The 18,435-nt window shown below is 42.4% G+C and overlaps 1 protein-coding gene across 9 annotated transcripts; it reads left to right on the forward strand.

Annotated features, from left to right (window-relative positions):
• The first annotated feature begins 255 nt into the window (after positions 1-255).
• ADNP2 (ADNP homeobox 2) lies at positions 256-17,883 on the forward strand. 9 transcript variants are annotated; one of them, XM_055801039.1, is made up of 6 exons: positions 806-3,228; positions 5,507-5,625; positions 5,849-6,008; positions 7,754-7,873; positions 10,510-10,599; positions 14,329-17,883. In XM_055801039.1, exons 4-6 carry the CDS (start codon positions 7,766-7,768, stop codon positions 17,308-17,310), a joined length of 3,180 nt encoding a protein of 1,059 aa, XP_055657014.1. In that variant the 5' UTR covers positions 806-3,228; positions 5,507-5,625; positions 5,849-6,008; positions 7,754-7,765; the 3' UTR covers positions 17,311-17,883. The 9 variants fall into 9 exon arrangements, with proteins under 9 accessions (XP_055657012.1, XP_055657016.1, XP_055657011.1 ...); XM_055801037.1 differs by adding an exon at positions 256-389 and having other exon boundaries at positions 3,026-6,008; XM_055801041.1 differs by lacking the exons at positions 806-3,228; positions 5,507-5,625 and adding an exon at positions 273-389.
• The last annotated feature ends 552 nt before the right edge of the window (positions 17,884-18,435 follow it).

The following is an 18,435-nucleotide window of genomic DNA, read 5'->3' on the forward strand; positions in this document are numbered from 1 at the left end:
TCACGGCCCCAGCTCTCGCGAGAGCCCCCAGTGGTGCCCCCGGGAGGTCGCGGGCGGGAGAGGCAGGTGGCAGGGGCGCAGGTGGGCCCCGGGGCTGGGGGGCGGGGACGACACCTGAGGCCACGCCCCTCAGCCGCGCCCAGCTCCTCTGGGGAGCCAATGGGAGCGTTGCCTCAAGTCTCTTCCCATTGGCTGGCTGCCTGGCATGCAAATGAGCCGCGACGTCACTTCCTGGGATAATCGAGCGCCATTTTCTCTTTCTGGCGCTGGATGGGGAGCGGCCGGAGGCTGAGGGGCGGGCGCGGGGCGGCAGGCGCTGCGCGGGGGCTGAGCCGAGGTCGGTCGCGGGCTCCGGCGACGCTGCGGCCGCCGCCCTCGTGGCGCCCGGGGTGAGCGCGGCAGCGGCGGAGGAGGAGCCGCGGGGCGGGGCGGCGGGCGCGGCGCGGCACGGGAGTGGTGCGGCGGCCGAAGCGGCGGCGGAGCGGCGGGGCCGGCGCGGCGCGGAGCGGCGGGCGGAGGCGGCGGCGCGGGCCCGCGGCCCAGCAGGCGGCAGCGAGGCGGCGGAGCGACGGCGAGCTCCCCCTGTAGGGCGGCCGGGTAGGTGCAGCGGGGCGGGCCGGCGGCTCCCCTAGGGCGCGCCGCCCCGAGGGGCGCGGGCGGAGGCGCTGCCGCCGCGGGGGCCAGGCGGTGCGCCGGCGCCTGTCAGGAAGCACTGGCTTCGGCGCGCCCGGGCGGCTGCGCCCGGCTCTTGGCTCGCCGCGGCGGGGTGCGGGGGGTCGGGGCCCGCCTCGCCGAGGGCTTCGCGGGGGGACGGCTGGGGAGGGGCGGTGCGCCGAGCCGAACCGCGCGGCCGGGGCGCTGCGTTGGGGGCGCCGTGTCTCCCCGCCGGGGCAGCGCCGTGGGCGCCGGGCCCTCCTGTCGCTGAAGCCCCCGCGGTAGCTGGAGCGCTGCGGGCGGCTCTTGGCCGCTCCCCGGGGCGGCGGGGCGCTCCCGCCGTGCCCGGCTTGGGCAGGCGGCGGAGGTGGCCGCCGTGTGGTCTCGCAGGGGGCGGGCGGGGGAGCAGCCCTGCCCCACCCGCGGCCAGCAGCGGGGCTGAGCTGGGCGGGGCGGCAGCGCCCGGCGAGGGCTCCGCTCTGCGGCTGCCCCTCAGCAGCTGCTTAGGGCTGCTTGGGTTTTTCCCCCCTCCAATTTCTGCCAGTAGTGGAGCAATAGAACATCTAAGGAACCGACTTAACGGGCTGGCTCAGCGTAGGTGGGTGCAAAGCCCTAATTGCTTCTAGGCGATGCGGGTCTTTCAAACAGTTCATCGAAGACTGTGGTGATGTGCTTGGGAATACTGCATATGCAGAATTAGGACTAAAATGTTAATGGATGCAAAATTGCATTCAATATGATTGTGGTACTTAAGCAATGCATGAATTTTTGAAAAAAATAGAAAAATTTTATGAATAATTAACCAAACATAACCCGTGCAATGCAAATCATTAAGGCTATTTGGGTATGCTTGCCTTGCACTTGAGAGCAAGTAGCTAAGTTTTTTTTTGTCCTGTTTGATTTGTAAATGGAATAAAAAAAAAAGTATTTCACTTGTGCTGTAGCAGTTCATAGTTCTGTACTGTCAAAATTACAAACTTCTCCCTCTTAACTGATGAATACTTAAGTTCTGACAGGTAAACTGTTGGGGTGGGCACTGGTCATTTTCTTTAACAGTTTTCTATCATCAGAAATACATCTTTTGAACTCCTAAAAGTTTAAATGTGTTCCATTACAAGTCTTTAAAAGACTCGCTCTGGGGATCCCCACTCCAGTCTATATTCTAGAAATCTTGGTGCTTTTTAAAATAATGTTTCAGTTGAATTTTGATCAAGAAAAGGGGATTTCTTTAGAACAATATTTAGACAAATTGTGTGTAGTGAATATGCTACATTATGAGCTGTAATAAAACCTGTAATTCTAACAGTTCATTTGTAAAAAACCCAACAACAAAACCCCCCAAATTGTAACAAATCTTCAGACACAATGAAGAGCACACAAGCACGGTTTTACAGTGCCTTATGTTTTACTGCTGGAAACTCACTGATTTGGGTTAAGTCTTGTTGAACACTGCTAAGAGTTGGCTTGTGTTTAAACACTTTGGTCCTGCTGCTGAAACCTGTAGCACAGCCTTATTTTATTTTTCAGTTCTGTCCCCATGCTGAATTACTCTGGTTGTGGATTATCTGTGCTAGGGACTGTTCTGTGCACCTGTGTGAAATGTCTTTGAGTCATAGCACGTTGACTAGTGCCGTGCAGACTCAGTTGTACTTCTTCCTAGGGTAGCTGGGCTTGGTTGTGTGACTCTTCTGCTCACTTACACATGGGGCTGATGAGTCCTATGGGATTTGAGTAGGCTCCACTTAGCTCCTCAAGTAGTCTAAAATGGGCTTGGGTTCTGGCTAATGCTGACCCCCAGGTGAGTCAAGCACTGTGTGCTGTAGGAAGGCTCCATGAATTGGATGGTGTAGTGCCACCTTCTCTTCTAACTAGTCTTGGTTAACAGACTTGATTGTGTTATGAAACATCACATTAGTTATTTAAACCATAGTAGCTAGATTTGGTGACCTAAATTCATTTTGGTGTGACTTTTTAGGTAAGATGTGGGTTGAGGTGCTGTGTCTTTATGTATGTAATCACATACCTTAATCCTTTTTACTGTGTTAGCAACCACTGAATGATGGCTTGCTTTGTGTTGATTAGATTACTTTTTTTAACAGGTATGTGATTTATAGCCAAGAAAAAGAGTGAAATTACTGGGACTATAAGAGATCTGTAATTCTAGACCCCTAAAGGTTTCTGACTTAGCGAGGTTTCTATCAAGTTGCACTTTGACAGAAATTGGAATTTAGGAAGATAAGGTAGCATTGTTTTGTTCTGTTGACCAGAACTGCTTTTAGTAAGTTTTGTTAATCTATTTTAATTTACAAAAAAATGAAATAATAACCAATAATAGTATCCATTCTAATCAATTGACTGCTTTTCTTTCCAGGAATCAAATCTTTCAAAGCCGTTAAAACACCTAGAGATGTTGATAGGAAGCTATATGCATTTCTTCCCTCTCCTTCCAAAGACTGGATAAGCTTTGATGGTTACAACGCACTTGTAAATCCGGTTAGGTGTCTCTCAGAAGGTACAGATAAGAGTCCAGGGACTGGAACCATCCATGTAATAATGCGGTTAGCAGATATCCAGGTATGACTTTTGGAGACTTGTAAGCTTATTGAAAACAAAACAGAATTGTTGAGAGTAAAATCAGCATGGCCAAGCTGAACCCGCATTCTTCTAGACAGTTTCTCAGCGTGCTTGTCCTTCTGGCTGCTGTCTTTGACATCCTGGGTTCTTGTTCTTTAGAATCTGAGGATTAGTAATCACATGCTCTTTGTTTCATTTTCAGGAATGGAGCAGTTATTACTGTTTTCTCAACTAATACTGATTTATCAACTTCTAATGAGTCAGTTCTGGTATAACTGCTGAAATACAAGCTGTTAAAACAAACCTTTAAAAATACTTCCCACCTAAATATCCCAAAACCTGAAAGTCTTCATAAAAAATCTCTTCTGCCATTACTGTTGACAGTTTACAAGATAAAAAGGTATCAAAACTGAGAATGGCTGAATTTCCAGTGCAGATTATGTGAAAGGACAAAATGTGTAAGCCTTTCGTAATTTTCGTAGTGTAAGCAGTTCTGTGAGCAACAGACTAATGAAGGCCAGCTTTCCAGGAATGCATCTGGAGGTCTGACTTCTGTGTAGGTTATCTGGTGTCTAAAAAAGGGTTATGTTGCAGCATTTTTCTCTGTGGATCTTCTAATAGCATTTCTCTTTAGCTGCTTGTTTTCATGAAATCTCTAGAAATGCCTGATCATCTACTTTACTGTTGGGTTTTGCTGGATGTATTTGCATGTGTGTGGAAGGCACATTTCTGCATCTTCCTTGCTCCAGCTCCATACCAGTGTCATATTTAATTTGATTGCATATGCCTGGTTTCCTTAGGAACGCGAACTAAAATGGTGCTGATTTGATGTAAGGAAAAAACGCCTTACGCTGGGTGCAGTCAGTCACTGGAAGAGGTTACCCAGAGAGGCTGTCAGACCTCTGTCTACAGGAGTTTCCAAGACCTGACAGGCTGAGACACCGAGCGCTGTGGTTGCAGTTCATTGCTGAGCCTCCTTTGAGTAGGAGGCTGGGCTGGGTGTCCTGTTGAGGTTCCTTCCAAGGCAAGCGAGTATTGTTCCAAGTAGTAAACTGAAAGGAAGGCAAAACAGGAACTTCCCATTTTGTAGTGACCTCTCACTTTGAAGAAGTGAAATGTTAGCATTTTTGCTTTTCTTTAATGCAGAGAAATTATAGTTGAGCATAGTTACTCAGCAAATTAGTAGTATTTGTCTTTGACTAGTAGGATGCTGTCCAGACCATTACCTTGTGTTTAGATTAGTACTAAAATACTGCAGTACCACCAGAAGGGGAAGAGTTGCGTTTGTGATGTTTGTTGAAAAGCTGAACGTAGTTGGATGTTATAATACATGATTACAAACGTTAGAGAAACGAAGGGATCCTTTAGTGTGGCATGAAACTCCAGTTTGCTCTATCGTTATGGAGGTGTTAACCTAAATGAACAGTAAATGCAGGAATAGATTGATGGATAAAATCTGACCTGAGCAAGGGTCGAGTGATCTTTTTAGAACTGAGTTTGGGACATCATCTGCTCTTTTATTTTGCTATTAAATTACCTTGGTTCTGCTTATGAAAAGGTACTGTCTGTGAAAACTCAATGGATTATCATTATTTTTTAATTTTTTTTTTTTGGAAACTACAGTTAAAAGTAGTTTAAGATAAATCTGTCTTTAGGTAGCCAACGCGGTAAAAGAACCAAGACTTTTGGGCTAGGGTAACTTGGGTTTAATTTAATTTTAGTGCTTTCATGTTGAATTTGCTGGCTAAGAATGGGTTGCATACCAGCAGAAGATTGCCTGTAGTTATGCATGGAAACAAAAGTGCAAGCTAAGGCCTGAAGAATGTCCAAAGTAAAAGATAAATTGGTAGTAAAAGAATATGGATAACGAGGTGTATAGCAACCAGGGAATTAAACTGAGAACTTGAGGGAATAAGCTTAGAAGGTTGAAATTTTGTGATCTTTATGATGGGGCATTACTGGTCTAATGGGTACAGAGAATGTTAGATGAGAGTAAATTAAGAGTCTTACACTTAGAAAAACAGTTTGTTTAAATAGCAGATAAATAGCATTGCATGTGATTCAGAAATGTACATCTTGGATTGAAGACCAGCTACTTGAAAATTGGAAAATAAGTCATTTGTACTCAAGCCTGTCCCTCCTGTTGTTGTCTCTTGTCTGTCTCCAGGATTAATGACTTACATGTATCTCAAGAGTTTTCTTACCCAGTAATCATTCTGAAATGGAAGTTACATACTATACCACCTTTGTAGACCAGTGTTTCTTTTTTGTAAGGTAGACATGCCTCAAGAAATGTCTGCTTCACCTTCAGTAGCATCAGCGTATCAGTTAACGGACTGAGATGGAGGAGCTGTTCCCAGTGGAGCCTAATGTATTGAACCGCATCTCCTGGCTGATGTGAGCATGGTGGCATCCTGTCAGCCCTGTTGTTACCAGCAGTGGACCGTGGGGTTGGTGCACATAACCTGCTGTCATAGAGGGACTGATCATGAAGCTTTAACCAGGCTATACGAATTCCTGTTTGACTTCACTTTAAAAAAAAGAATTTTATGTCTTAATTTTACTCCTTGGATTTTGATAGAATGACAGATTAGTCACTGATGTATTCCATTCTGTATAGGTTGCTTTCCACACCCACCCCAATGGTGTCAGAATGTCTTCCAGACTTCTTACGGATAAAAAAGATTAGAAAACAAGACTAGCATCTGTCAAATGGGGCTCCCTCTCCATTTCTCTCTACACACCTTTCCTTTGGGGGGAGAAGAAGAGGAGAATAGCATGTGAGTTGTTTGAATTTTAATTCTAAAAAATCTTAACTGTACGATTTGTATGTAAATTATTGTCTTGAGTAATGACATACAAAGTAGAAAAAGGTGTTGTGTTTCGTTTTTTTTTAGTTTGGTGAGGCTTAGCTTGTAGCTTCTTACTTATGTTGGAGGAGTTTTTACAGTTGTCTTTCCTTTCCAGGCAAAGATTTCATGTTGACAGTGATCTCTTTTTTTTTTTTTAGAAGTACAGCTTTTCAAGACATTCAGGGCCATCAAGGCTGAAGTGCTGTTTAGGGATTTTTTCTTTTTGTTAGAACTTGACCTGGGTGGATAAATTTTCTAGTGATAGGAACTAGGTTCTTTTAAACTCTATTGGGTCCTCTGTCAGTTATTTAAGAACAGAGTACTTGTGAAGCTCCCGCTGTCCTTTTTCGGTGCAGGGTAGTTCTGTTGCATTCTGTGCCCGTTTCAGTTACTTAAATCTCAGTCTAAATTGCATTTTGCTGTCATCTAGGGAGGAGATGATAAAGGCACATACTTCTAAAGCTAAGTGCATGGGGATACCTTACGGTGTACTGGGAGCTGAAGAGAAGCAACTGGTGTGTCCATAGCCCAGCTCCTTAGGCAGTGATGATAAAAGCCTAGCTATTGGGGAAGTGCTAGACTGCAGGGGTCCTCAAACTTTTTAAACAGGGGGCTGGCGCGCGGATGAGGTGGCAGGAAGTCATCTGCCGCTGCTTGGTTTCCCCCCCCAACCCCCAGCGGGGACGGGGGGGTTCTGTAAATACCGGGGGCCGGATTGAGGACCCTGGGGGGCCATATCTGGCCCACAGGCCATAGTTTGAGGACCCCTGTGGTAGAGCCTTCCAGGGGCTATGTTGTAGACAGGTAGGCAACCGTGCCGTGCAGCAGTCCTTCAGACATGGCCAGCAGCAGATAATCTGTCTTTCTGTAGTCTTGCGTTTGTTGTCATACTCCTCTGTATGTTGGACTCTAGCTATTGCAGCTTGCTGGAAGGGGGAGCAGGGTCGGGTATAAATCCAAATTCTGGAGTAAGGGAAGGCAATAGAGCTATATACACTTCAGAGGAGGAGAGCTGAAAGCATATGGGTATTAAAAAAATTTGTCCCACTTCTAGCTGTCAGTGCCATACTTTAATTACATTTATTTTCTGCTGCATTAATACTGTAGTAGCTTGTTTTATGCCAAGGTCCGTATCTGCTTACAGCAGCAGAAACTTCTGCAGGAAATTTAGAGTTTTACTAGCAATTATATTTTAAGCATGTACATAAACAACAACATACTGAATTATCAAAGAGGCTTCTCATCCTGACACTAACTTGCAAGGTGGAAGTTGTTGAATTCCTCTTCCTAGATGAGATGATAGGAATTTTCTGAATAGACCTTAGTAAAACTGTGGTGTTCATGTTCTTTTACCAAACAAATGCAAAACACTGTAGCTGCCATGTATACACGGAGAGATCTGAAAGAAAAACTTGGAATTTTGTGTAGGTATGAGAGAAAAAATGTAAAGGAATCCTGTCTGCCCCCCCCCCCCCAAGCATTTTTGCTTTCCTTCAAGAGGAAGCAAGTCATCTACTGGGAAATGTTAATGAGACTGGTTCTTCAGCTTAAGGCTTTTGGATTTTCATATTTAAGAATGAATTTTTTAGACTTTAGTTTTTGTTCTAATACTGTTAAATGCCTGTGTTGAAGTGTTCCATCGCTTTTTTTTGTGTTTGATTTTTTTTTTCCAGGAAAAGTGCAAAATGTTTCAAATTCCTGTTCAAAATCTTGATAGTATCAGGAAGGCTCGAAAAAAGGTGAAGGGCATTCTTGTGGATCTTGGGCTTGACAGCTGCAGGGAATTGTTGAAGGTAAAGCATTTGAAATAATGTAAACCAATCTGAAACATAAACGCTTTTAGTGTATGTGATGCTGCTCTGCCACAGATCTTTATGGTGTGACCTTTACTTGAAGTATTACTCATGACTGACTACTCGTATGCCAGGGTGGAATTCAGTGGTTTAGTACGTAACGTTGAAAGAAACTGATTTCTCAACAAGATGTGTTATAGATGGTGCTGTATATTCTTCTCTGCTAGTAATATTTCAACAGCAGGAACCAGTACAGTTTTAGGAAAACCACCACAGACAAGAAATGTGTACCGCACTGCAGCTTTTTGGCAGGTCTTTTAAAATCACAAGCAGACGAAGACTTAAGTCTACTCAAAGGCATCCTGTCACGTTCCAAGGGCAAGCCTTTGAAGGATATACAGGTTTTCGCTATTTCTGAAAACTCAGCCAGTCAGATCAGTGACTTTGGTGTAGGCCTTTAAACTTTGTGTCCAGGGAAAAATACCAAACTTGCCTTACTGAGTTGTAGTTCAGTTCTGCATCTTAAATAGTATATGCATGTGTACTGAGATATCAAGATGAACCTAGTACCATTGTTGCTACTTTAGGGAGAAAGTATTGTGCAACAAGTAGGAGGAATTCACACCATCAGATTGGTAAGCCTGATAGCAGAAAAAGTGCAAACAAGTAATGCACTCAGTAGTGCAACTAAACAGTAGTGTATTTTAGCCAGCTGGTACACAGGCTTTTTTGGCTGTTCGGTGTGTTCGTGACTTCAATTTAAGAGTTTGGATTAATTCTGTATGATGGTACTAAAGTAAGTTAACTATCTGTAGGGATGGTTTTGTATTTTTTGTGGTGTTCTGAAACTGGGTAAGTAAACAGCTGAGAAAAAAATGGTAAAGATCTACATGCAGAACTAATTCTGGAACATTCTTGGTTATTGCAGTTGAACAATGTTTGATATATCTAAATATCGTAAGAGCTCAGGGGAAAAAGTCTAGTAAATTTCCATTTTCTTACTGTTGTTTGTGTTGTATATTGTTTTGTAATTAAACCTCTGAGTCAGAAGCTGTTGTGCCTTGGCCCTTTGAAGGAGAAATGTTTTGATGATGCTAGTGTTTTTGCTGTGAAGTTGATGGCAGTCTAACTTGTTGATTGCAGTATAGATTTTAGTGGTGAATGAGGAATAAGGTGTGTTGTGGTTGGTTGGTTGGTGTGGTAGTGGTGTGTGTTTGTGTGTGTGTGGTTTTGTTTCACTTTTAATAAATGATGGTTGTGGCAAACCGAGCGAACGTTTCCATTCTGGAAAAAGCGGTGTGAGATGTAGGCCCAAAAATTACCATTTTAGTGGGTTTTTTTGTGTGTGTGGGTATCGTCATCCCCCCAATAATTCTCCCTCAGCAAAGTTCATAACTTCGGTTTGTTTTTGCCAGGTAATCTGGGGCTGGTTTTGGTATGACTTTAGCAGCTAGAGTAATGGGGTTTAGTACTTGATTTGTTCTTGGCTCATAGAATGATGGTGTTTCTTTTTGGTAGAATAGGTTGTGTGATGACTTAATAGGTGGGAAGTAGCTTCAGTCTTCTTTCCTCCACTAATATTAAGACTGATTTCTGAACATGGTGCTTGTGAGGAGGCTGGACAGTTTAGGAAATGGTATGAAATGATACAGTGCAAGCTTGACCTGCCATCTGGTCTCAAAGTTGGTCTTAAACTGTTCTAATAAGACATGATAATGGACAGTAGTTTGTGAGGAAAGTGAACGAATTTCACATACAACTAGTATCCTCTTTGTAGGTTGGAGACCAAATGGATTAGTTTTTAGGCTGAAAGTTCTTAATTAGTCTCTGCTAGGAAGAAAGGCTTTTGTGCTAGATTACTAGTTTGACTGTCAAAGTAGTACTCTTTAAGTACGCTGTAATGTCAGAGGCTTTCCTTTAGTAAACTCTTAGCTTTAACATAGTCGTCTTTAAGTCTTCATTTAAACTCTGAAAAATTTTAGAGTAGTAGCTGGTTTTGCCTTGAGGAACATGAACTGGTTCAATGGGATTGATAAGAATGCTATAGGGAATGTTGTTTACCCTGGCATGGTGGTTCCAGAGGTGATAATATTGTTGTTTTTACAGCTTGAGGCAAAATACAGCTGCTCTTTGAAATAAGGTTCTGGGAATGTCTTTGTTTTTCAAAGTTAAAAGCATAGCAATGCTATGAAGATTTAATACTAAAACTTGTTGCAAAGTAAACTGTAGCAGTAAGTTAATAAATGGAAGTAAATGGTGAAATATTACAGATTTAGGAGGAGGAAGGCAGAGGGAGAAAAATATCTTTCAGTATTCACTGTGAACTTGGCTAGAAGCAACAGAAATAAAGCGTAAATATTTTGACTCCTACATTATTTTCAGTAACTATGAAGAGTTCAGAATTATGGCTTTATTATGAGGCAGTCATATGAACAAGTACTTGAGGTAAAATGAAGAGGGATCAAAGAAGTAATTTCCTTGAACTGAATTTTGAGACCTATATCTGAATACTGTACGGACTTCCCATTCATCCTCTGTGTGTTTTTTCCTTTTTTCTTTGGTTTGTATTGAGACTATTTTTATATTCAGAACAGGCTGCAAAAGCAGATTATTTCTTGTTTTCTTTTTTCTTTTAGAATCTTAAAAGTTTTGACCCAGGTGAAAAACACTTCTGCAACACTTCATGGAGTGATGTCTCTCCTTGGGAGTCCGTGGGAAAGAGGAAGGTATGTGTATGTAAGGTCTGGTTAGACATGCATGGGGAATCGCTGAATTTCATCGCTTTCAGAAGTCATGGAAAAGTTAAAATACACCTTTTTAATGGTAAAAAAATTAGCTTTCACGTCCTGTTTTCTAAGTATTATTAGTCAGGGAATAATCTTTCATTTCCTCTGTTCTTCCCTGCAGTGCAGCTGATTGAGGACTGTGTATGCTGTTCGCTGTCTTTAAGGGTACAACCCTGACCATCAGTATTTAAGATGTCATACTAATGTTCAGCCTTTTTAGCCTATGAGCTTTTTTAGTCTGATGAGTAGTCCTAACCGGCTGTTGTGTACAATACACTTGTTTCGTTGGAAGGGTGAAAATGTGATTGCGTAGGTGTGAGTGGATTAAACTGAAGTTACCATTAGTGGTTTGGGATAGGATTGCAGTGGAAGGTGTATTAAGTTAAATTGGCGTGTGTGAAAACAGCTTTTGGTTCCGTGTAGCTGGAATCTTCTGTGAAGCTAGAATCTATAAGAAGGGCAGGGTTGAGATGAACAAACCAATGGAGCCTCCTGGCTCCAGCCAGCATGTTGTCTGAGCTCTCTAACCTTGATGATTTTGTCTTTTTTGTCTTTTCCTCTATCTTTTGACCGAAGAAAAAAATTCAGTGTTGGGACATCTGTGTTAGATGAGCAGGGGAGTTCCCCCTCCTCCCCAGACATGAAACAGGGAAGAGGAGGATGAAGGTAGAGCAAGTGAAGCTTCCTGTCAAAAACTTAGGATGAAGGGTTGTTTGGGTTTTTTCAGTCTTCTCACAGTCCTTTATGAAAAATGGCAAGCCATTTCAGTGAAAGAGGAAAAGAACTAGAAGTCATGCACTAGAGAGGGAATCTTATTTCATCCCTATTGTCTGGAGAGAGGCCAGGCAGAGACCCCCGATCCTTACCAGAAGGAAGAACACAGATCCTGACTCAGCTAGTCAGCGTGTCTGAAAAACAAGACCGGAATCTGATCTGATGAGTTTCAGTGTAGACTTTGTGATGCGTTGCAGTGGAACAGATTTGCCAAGCTGTGTCTTTTGGGTACTAAACTTACTTCTTACCCATTTTCTTAAAACAGTCAAATGTTGTTTATCATTCACATACCTCTTGGCATCATGCTGTGTATATTTGGGAAAAGTAAGTTGGTCTTTCAGGATGTTCTGTTCCAAAGCTGTTTCCTTAAGGGGAAAATAAATTGTTTGAGCTACACTGGAAACTCAGTAGGCTAGAGATGATGTCTGTCTATATGTGTTGGTGATTTCTACCATTAGTACTATTTTTAGGGAGATGTGAGACTACACAATGGAAAGTGTTACTGTGTTCTGGGGTGCGTTCTCTGAAGTGGGACTAATTTGAGTTTTTCCCAAATGCCTCTAATAAGCCCTTTTGGATTCCATCTGTACAGTTTAGGGTTGTGTTGGTCAATCTCAAAGGTGCTTCACTTTTCCTAAGCAGCTTAGAACTTTTATGTTTTCAAATTTTCTGTAAAACTGAGATGCTGTTAGTAAACTGTAGTTAACACTTAGGAACATAAGAATCAGCTTAAGACACGTATGCAAGGAGAAGATGCTAACAAAGTGATTTTCTAAGGTCTCTGTGGGGAAGAGCTCCATTTCATACAGAAAACATAGAAGTAGCAGACTTCCACATACTTCTGTTTTGCTGAAGCGGAGTTTTTGGGGATTTTTTTTCTTGGTGGTGGTTTGGGGTTTTTTTGAGCTAAGTAGTGGATCTTTTGGGTTCATCCTATTTTGAGAGAACTTGAGGTACAGAACTTCATTTGCTGAAGTCTCATAATTTTTACCTCCATCAAAACCCAAATGATCTAAGGTGGCATTATTTCCCCTAGACTCAACAGTATGCAAGTACTGGGGCGGTTTCTTAGTGGTATGCTGCAGTGCTTGTTTATAGAAGAAGTAAAGCCATTGTTATGACATAATAGTAAATTAGTTCATCACTTGGACCACTTGTAGTGTTCTCACTGCACCTAATGACAATTGTTCAGACTTGGCAGCAAGGAAATATTGATGGTGTATTACACTACGGTATAAGTTTATGGGGATAGAAAAACCCAAACCAGAAATGGGGTGGGAGGGGGAAAGTAAAGGGTATGTGGGCCCAGTGTTTAAAAGCCTATAAACTTTTCTAAGCCTCAGACAACCAATTAAAATGAGCAGTTGCCTCTGTCACCTGATTTCTTGAGAAGTAAGGCTAGTGAGGTTTAGCTGTTCGTAATGCTCTGTACGCTCCGTTAGTTCAGTAGTGTCAGTGTCCTTTCTCTGCTCAGTATGCTTCAAAAGTAAGGTTGAAGCTTCTGATTTGCTGTGGTGCTGTTTGCTAGCAGCTGACACAAAACGCCTAGAGTGTAAATAGAGGATAATTCACTGATGCTTTCATAGCATACCCTTCAGCAGCCTTAGCCAGCCAGTGGCTTTATCTGACCCAGTCTTTTGAATTTGGAGGTTAGATTTTTGTTATTGTCAGGGGACTCTTCTAGTACTGCTAGTAGATGACACCTTCATGGCTATATGAAATGAAGAGAAAAAAAAAAATTTGCGCAGTTTTTGTTACAGTTCTTGATAACATGTTTGTGACATATGTGGGTGATCTAGCTAGGCTGGATGCTGTAGTGGTGGAACAGCTTGTTCTTTTTGGATGGTATTTCATCAGGGGCAGAAGTGAGGTGTGAAACGCATCTGAGGGAACAGACAAGTTCCACTAGATGTTTGAGAGTGCAGATCTGTCACCTGGATGCTGGCTGTGACTGATTTTGTAGCTTTTGGCAGGAGCCAGGGTCAACTTTCTAGGAAGCTAATGCAAAATGGTTGACAGGACTGCTGTTTTTGTCAGGAAGAGCAAATAATGTTCATATGGATTCGAAATGTAATGCTGTCAAGTGACCTGTAATTGAGGGAGCAAACCACTGTTTAGTGGAAGATATTTAAGTTTATTTTTATACAGTTATAATATCTTTCTGAAAAGAATGTATATGCTCTATAATGAGTGTGCTAGAGGAAATTTCTTAAAGAAATTACTGTGATGGGATGCTCAGTATTTTGAGATAATACGAAGAGGTCATTGCTGCTTTATCATAAAAGGGAGTTTTATTCCTTTCTTTTTCTACTGTTAGTCTGGCTTCAAAATAATGTTCTTAAAAAAAAATGTCAGTGTTTTGTGGCTTTGATGGGAAAGATACTTCTGGAGAGCTTTCAGTGAAGGATAAGGTATTGAAATACACAACCCCCCCCAACCCCTTTTTTTTCTTTTTTTTTTTTTTTTCTTTTCCTCCAGTAGATGGGAGGTGGCCCTGAACTAAACAAAGCTTTAAGAGTGTCACAGTACAAGGGCTGGTGTTCTTAATTGCTAGGGCTTCACCTCCTATGTACAGTGGCATGCAAATTCTTCTTAGCTTATTTTGTGATTCCCATCTTTAAAAATAGGCTTCAGAATTATTCTCGTGGAATAGAAATGAACTCGCTTAAGGCTTTTTAATAAACTATAAAGAAGCAAAAAGGGCACAAATATTTCTGCTTTTAAGTATGTCATCTTTAAGTCTGCTTTTCAAAAACAGAAGAAACTTGAGAAGATACATGCTATACGTCTGGTAAAGGCATTTTTGACAGGTGATAGTGCAGACTTACTTTCAAACAGATAACACGGATTTAGGAACTGGCAGTTTCTAAGTGGATGTTTTTGTTTTGTTTGCAGAGATACAGAACAAAGCCGTACTGCTGTAGCTTATGCAAGTTCTCCTCAAAATTGCTTACTTCATTCAAGAATCACTTGCACCGTTACCATGAGGATGAAATGGACCAAGAGCTGGTGGTTCCTTGCCCAAAATGTGCATTTGCTTCTCATCCCAAAATAGTGGGAAAACATATCCGAATGTTTCATTCATCTAATAAAAGAATACAGAACTATACAGTCAGCATTTTGGATGGCATGAAACAATTCAGAAGTGACATCATAAACTTCACATGTCTAAAATGTCACTTCACAGACACATTGTATTACAATATGAAGAAACATGTGCTGCTGTACCATTTTCAGGACTTAGTAAGTACGTATTTTGGCCAGAAGTCTGATGAAAGTAACGAGAATTCTGTTGAGCACTACTGTAAAAAATGTAATGCTTCTGCAAACAGCCAAGATTCTTTAATGTATCATGTCCTGACAGCTGAAACGCACCGAGACCTGGAGAACAAACTTCGGTCTGTGATTTCAGAACATATTAAGAAACCAGGACTTGTGAAACAAATGCAAATTGCTCCAAAGCCTGTTCAAGGTGTGACAGCAGCTGCTCCATCTGCAGGGCCTGCCACTGCCCCAGCAGGTTCTGTCACAGCTCCGTCTTGCGTCCAGCTTGCATTTCCACAGAATAATCAAACCCAGAGTGTGGTGCAGCCAAAAGCAGTTCAGAACACAGTCGGATCACTGACTGTTCCAAGTGCCTCTGGTAGCGTTCTACATACAACTTCTGCTCCAATTGTTAGCCCATCACATGTTACTCTTGTATCCAGTAATATTCCTGTAGGTCAGAATAATGTTAATATTCAGCCGTCACCTTCCCAGTCTATCATTGTTTCCCATAGGCTCCCCCTTAATCAGCCTGTGAGTGCTGGAGCTGTTCCTCTTAATCATTCCGTTGGGACTGTAAATAGAGCTGTGGCCCCTGCAGTTCTTCCTCTTAATCAGCCTGTCAGGCCTGGGCTCTTTCCTGTTAATCAACCCATTGGTACTATAAATGGTCCGGTTGCAGCTGGAACGCTGCCTGTTATTCAGCCTGTCAGCCCTGTGAATCAACCGGTTGCACCAGGAGTTCTTTCTGTCAACCAGTCTCTTGGGAATGGGAACAGACCCATTGGTCCCAGGGTCCTTCCTGTGGTGCAGACAGTTGGGTCCGGTGTTCTCCAGCTTAACCCGCCTGTTGTATCTGGGGTTGTTCCTGTCAGGCAGCCTGTCAGACCTGGGTTTCTTCAGCTTAATCAACCTGTTGCATCAGCAGTTATCCCAGTAAATCAGCCAGTTCAACCTGCAGTTTCTCAAAACACAGCTTTTTTGACTGCAGGTTCTATACTTCGGCAGTTGATTCCAACCGGTAAGCAGGTTAATGGGATACCTACGTACACGCTTGCCCCCGTTTCCGTTACTTTGCCTGTACCTCCTGGTGGTGGAGTAGCCACTGTTACACCACCGCAAGTGCCCATCCAGCTAATGCAGTCTGGGACGGTAACTCAGTTGTCCCAGTCACCAGCTAGTGCACCTTCTCCTCCAGTGGTTTTAATGTCTCAGAATATATCGTTACAAGCCTCCCCGCCTGATCCTGAAACAAGTCAGGCTGTCAGACAGGCTAAGCAGTGGAAGACTTGCCCAGTTTGCAACGAGCTTTTCCCATCAAACGTCTACCAGGTGCATGTGGAGGTTGCCCACCAACATGGTGAAGTAAAAACGGAGGAAACCCTGGAACCCGACAAACTTGCAGCTTGTGCACCCTTTCTAAGGTGGATGACAGAAAAGACGGTCCGGTGTTTCTCTTGTAAATGTTTTCTCTGTGAGGAAGAGCTCATGAAACATCTGTTGATGCATGGCTTAGCTTGCTTGTTTTGCACAGTTACTTTCCATGACTTAAAAAGCCTCATGGAACACAATAAAACCACACACAATGGGAAAAAGCAGTTACATGCAGATTATAGCAACAGAGGATTTCAGTTAGGTAATGATGCTCAGGGTGACCTTGTGTTTCCACACTTTGATTTCAGTACAGTGTTACCAGAGGAAGACATCGGTGAAAGAGAAGTACATTTGGCAGTGCTTGCTGGACTAAATTCAAGGACACTTGTCCCCGTTTACATCAAAGTGAAGCCTCAGACGGCAGAAGTGAATAATAGATGCAACAAAAAAGTGTTAACCTGTCCCTTTTGCTTTGGTACGTTTGTTAGTAAAGAAATCTATGAAATGCATTTGAAAGAGCGGCATCATATAATGCCAACTGTACATACAATTTTAAAATCTCCTGCTTTCAAGTGCATCCACTGTTGTGGTGTGTACACTGGAAATATGACTCTAACAGCTATTGCTGTACATTTGCTCCGTTGTAGAAGTGCTCCCAAAGACAGCAACTCAAGCATGAAGATGCAGCTTGAGCGTAGTGAGAAGAAAGAGCTACTGTTCGTGAACGGCGAAAAGCATGATTCAGTGGTACTGAAAAGAAAGCAATCGGATTCCTGCTTTGTTGCAGAAGACCAAAGGAATAAGGAACAGCAGCCTCTGAGCTTAAGTACTGGCGTAGTTCTAGCTCCAGAAAAAGAAGTGAATTCAGGGGTAGTGCCTTTCAAACGACAGAAGATTCATACTAGGACTGAGATGAGGAAGCTTCCTTCTAGTGACGATCTTCGCTTTCTAGCAGTAGATCCTAAACAGTATGATCACAATTCATACGAGGCTCAAAAACAGTTTTTGACAGACTACTTTCATAAGAGGCCATATCCTTCTAAAAAAGAGGTGGAATTACTTACTTTGCTGCTATATGCGTGGAAAATTGATGTTGCATCTTTCTTTGGAAAAAGAAGGAATATATGTTTAAAGGCGATAAATAATCACAAACCGTCTGTGCTGCTGGGTTTCAGTATGTCTGAACTAAAAAATATTAAGCACAGTTTGAATATAAAAGATAAACCATTAGATGTGTAAACAAGCTTTTTATAACAGCTAAAAGCAGTCCGTAATTGCATACTCAATGAATTAGCAGTTTATTTTATTTGTTTTAACTTGCAGACTGGCCTGTTGAAGGGTACAGTAGTACAAAAAGTCTCATTCAATCGTGGCTGTGATGGTGAAAGGCACACATAGTTGTGTATTTGAAAAAGCTAAAACCTTCAGACTTACACATCTGGAATTTGTTTTAGCTTCTTGCTTTGTCTGGACTAGTGTTTTTGGGGGTGTTTATTTGGTTCCATTTCCCTTGGTTCCCTTTCAGGCTCCCATTACACTTTTTATACCATCATGTAAAACATTTGTCCTATTAACAAATTTTGTTTTATTTTTCTGCAATGTTGTCATTTTTTCTAAACAATAAAATGTATAATGTTGGTTAAAATACTGAGGTAAACTATGTGATAAACATCTATTTGATTATTTGTGGGTTTAAGTCCTATTTTTTTAATATGTTTTTGTTCTATCTACTGAAGTGACTGTAGCCTTTAAATCAGTTGCCCCTTCAAATTCCCAGTGCACTGGTAGCAATAAAATACATGGCAGATTTTTTTTATTTTTATTTTTTTCCTCCTTGGTCAAAATGCCTGTGCCAGTTAAGTCTGGCGACTTGTAGTACCTAACTAGTATAAACATGGTGGGGATTGAGGGGCTTGGGGGTGCCTATTGAAGTGCTGTAATTAATTAACTCACATGAAATGGTTGTGGTGTTACCTGTTAAGTAGATCTTGCTAACCAGAAGTGTTTATGCTTTTTGTTGGTGTTGAAGCCTGGTTGCTTAAATACCTATTGTTCAAAGGTTGGTAGCAGCGTTTGGCTTCTTTTTCAAAAAGCAAAACTGCTTTGGAGTGTCAGTTGCTTTGATGTGTGGAGTGTGAGACTTCTGTGCATATCACTCACCTGTAGAAGCCCTGTCCGAATATCACCAGAATTTGGTGGAAAATCTGATTTTTATTTTAAATTGGTGTTGCGTGAGGTAGTAACTGAATAGTGCCTCCTCCCCAGCAAATCAGATACGTGAGTTGAAGACCTTTGAGTCAGAAATTGTACAAACTGAAACTGGATGAATCGGTAGCCTCAGGACTTTAAACTGTTGAGTACCTG

Source organism: Falco peregrinus, chromosome 3 (assembly GCF_023634155.1).
Source record: "Falco peregrinus isolate bFalPer1 chromosome 3, bFalPer1.pri, whole genome shotgun sequence".
Lineage (NCBI taxonomy): Eukaryota > Metazoa > Chordata > Aves > Falconiformes > Falconidae > Falco > Falco peregrinus.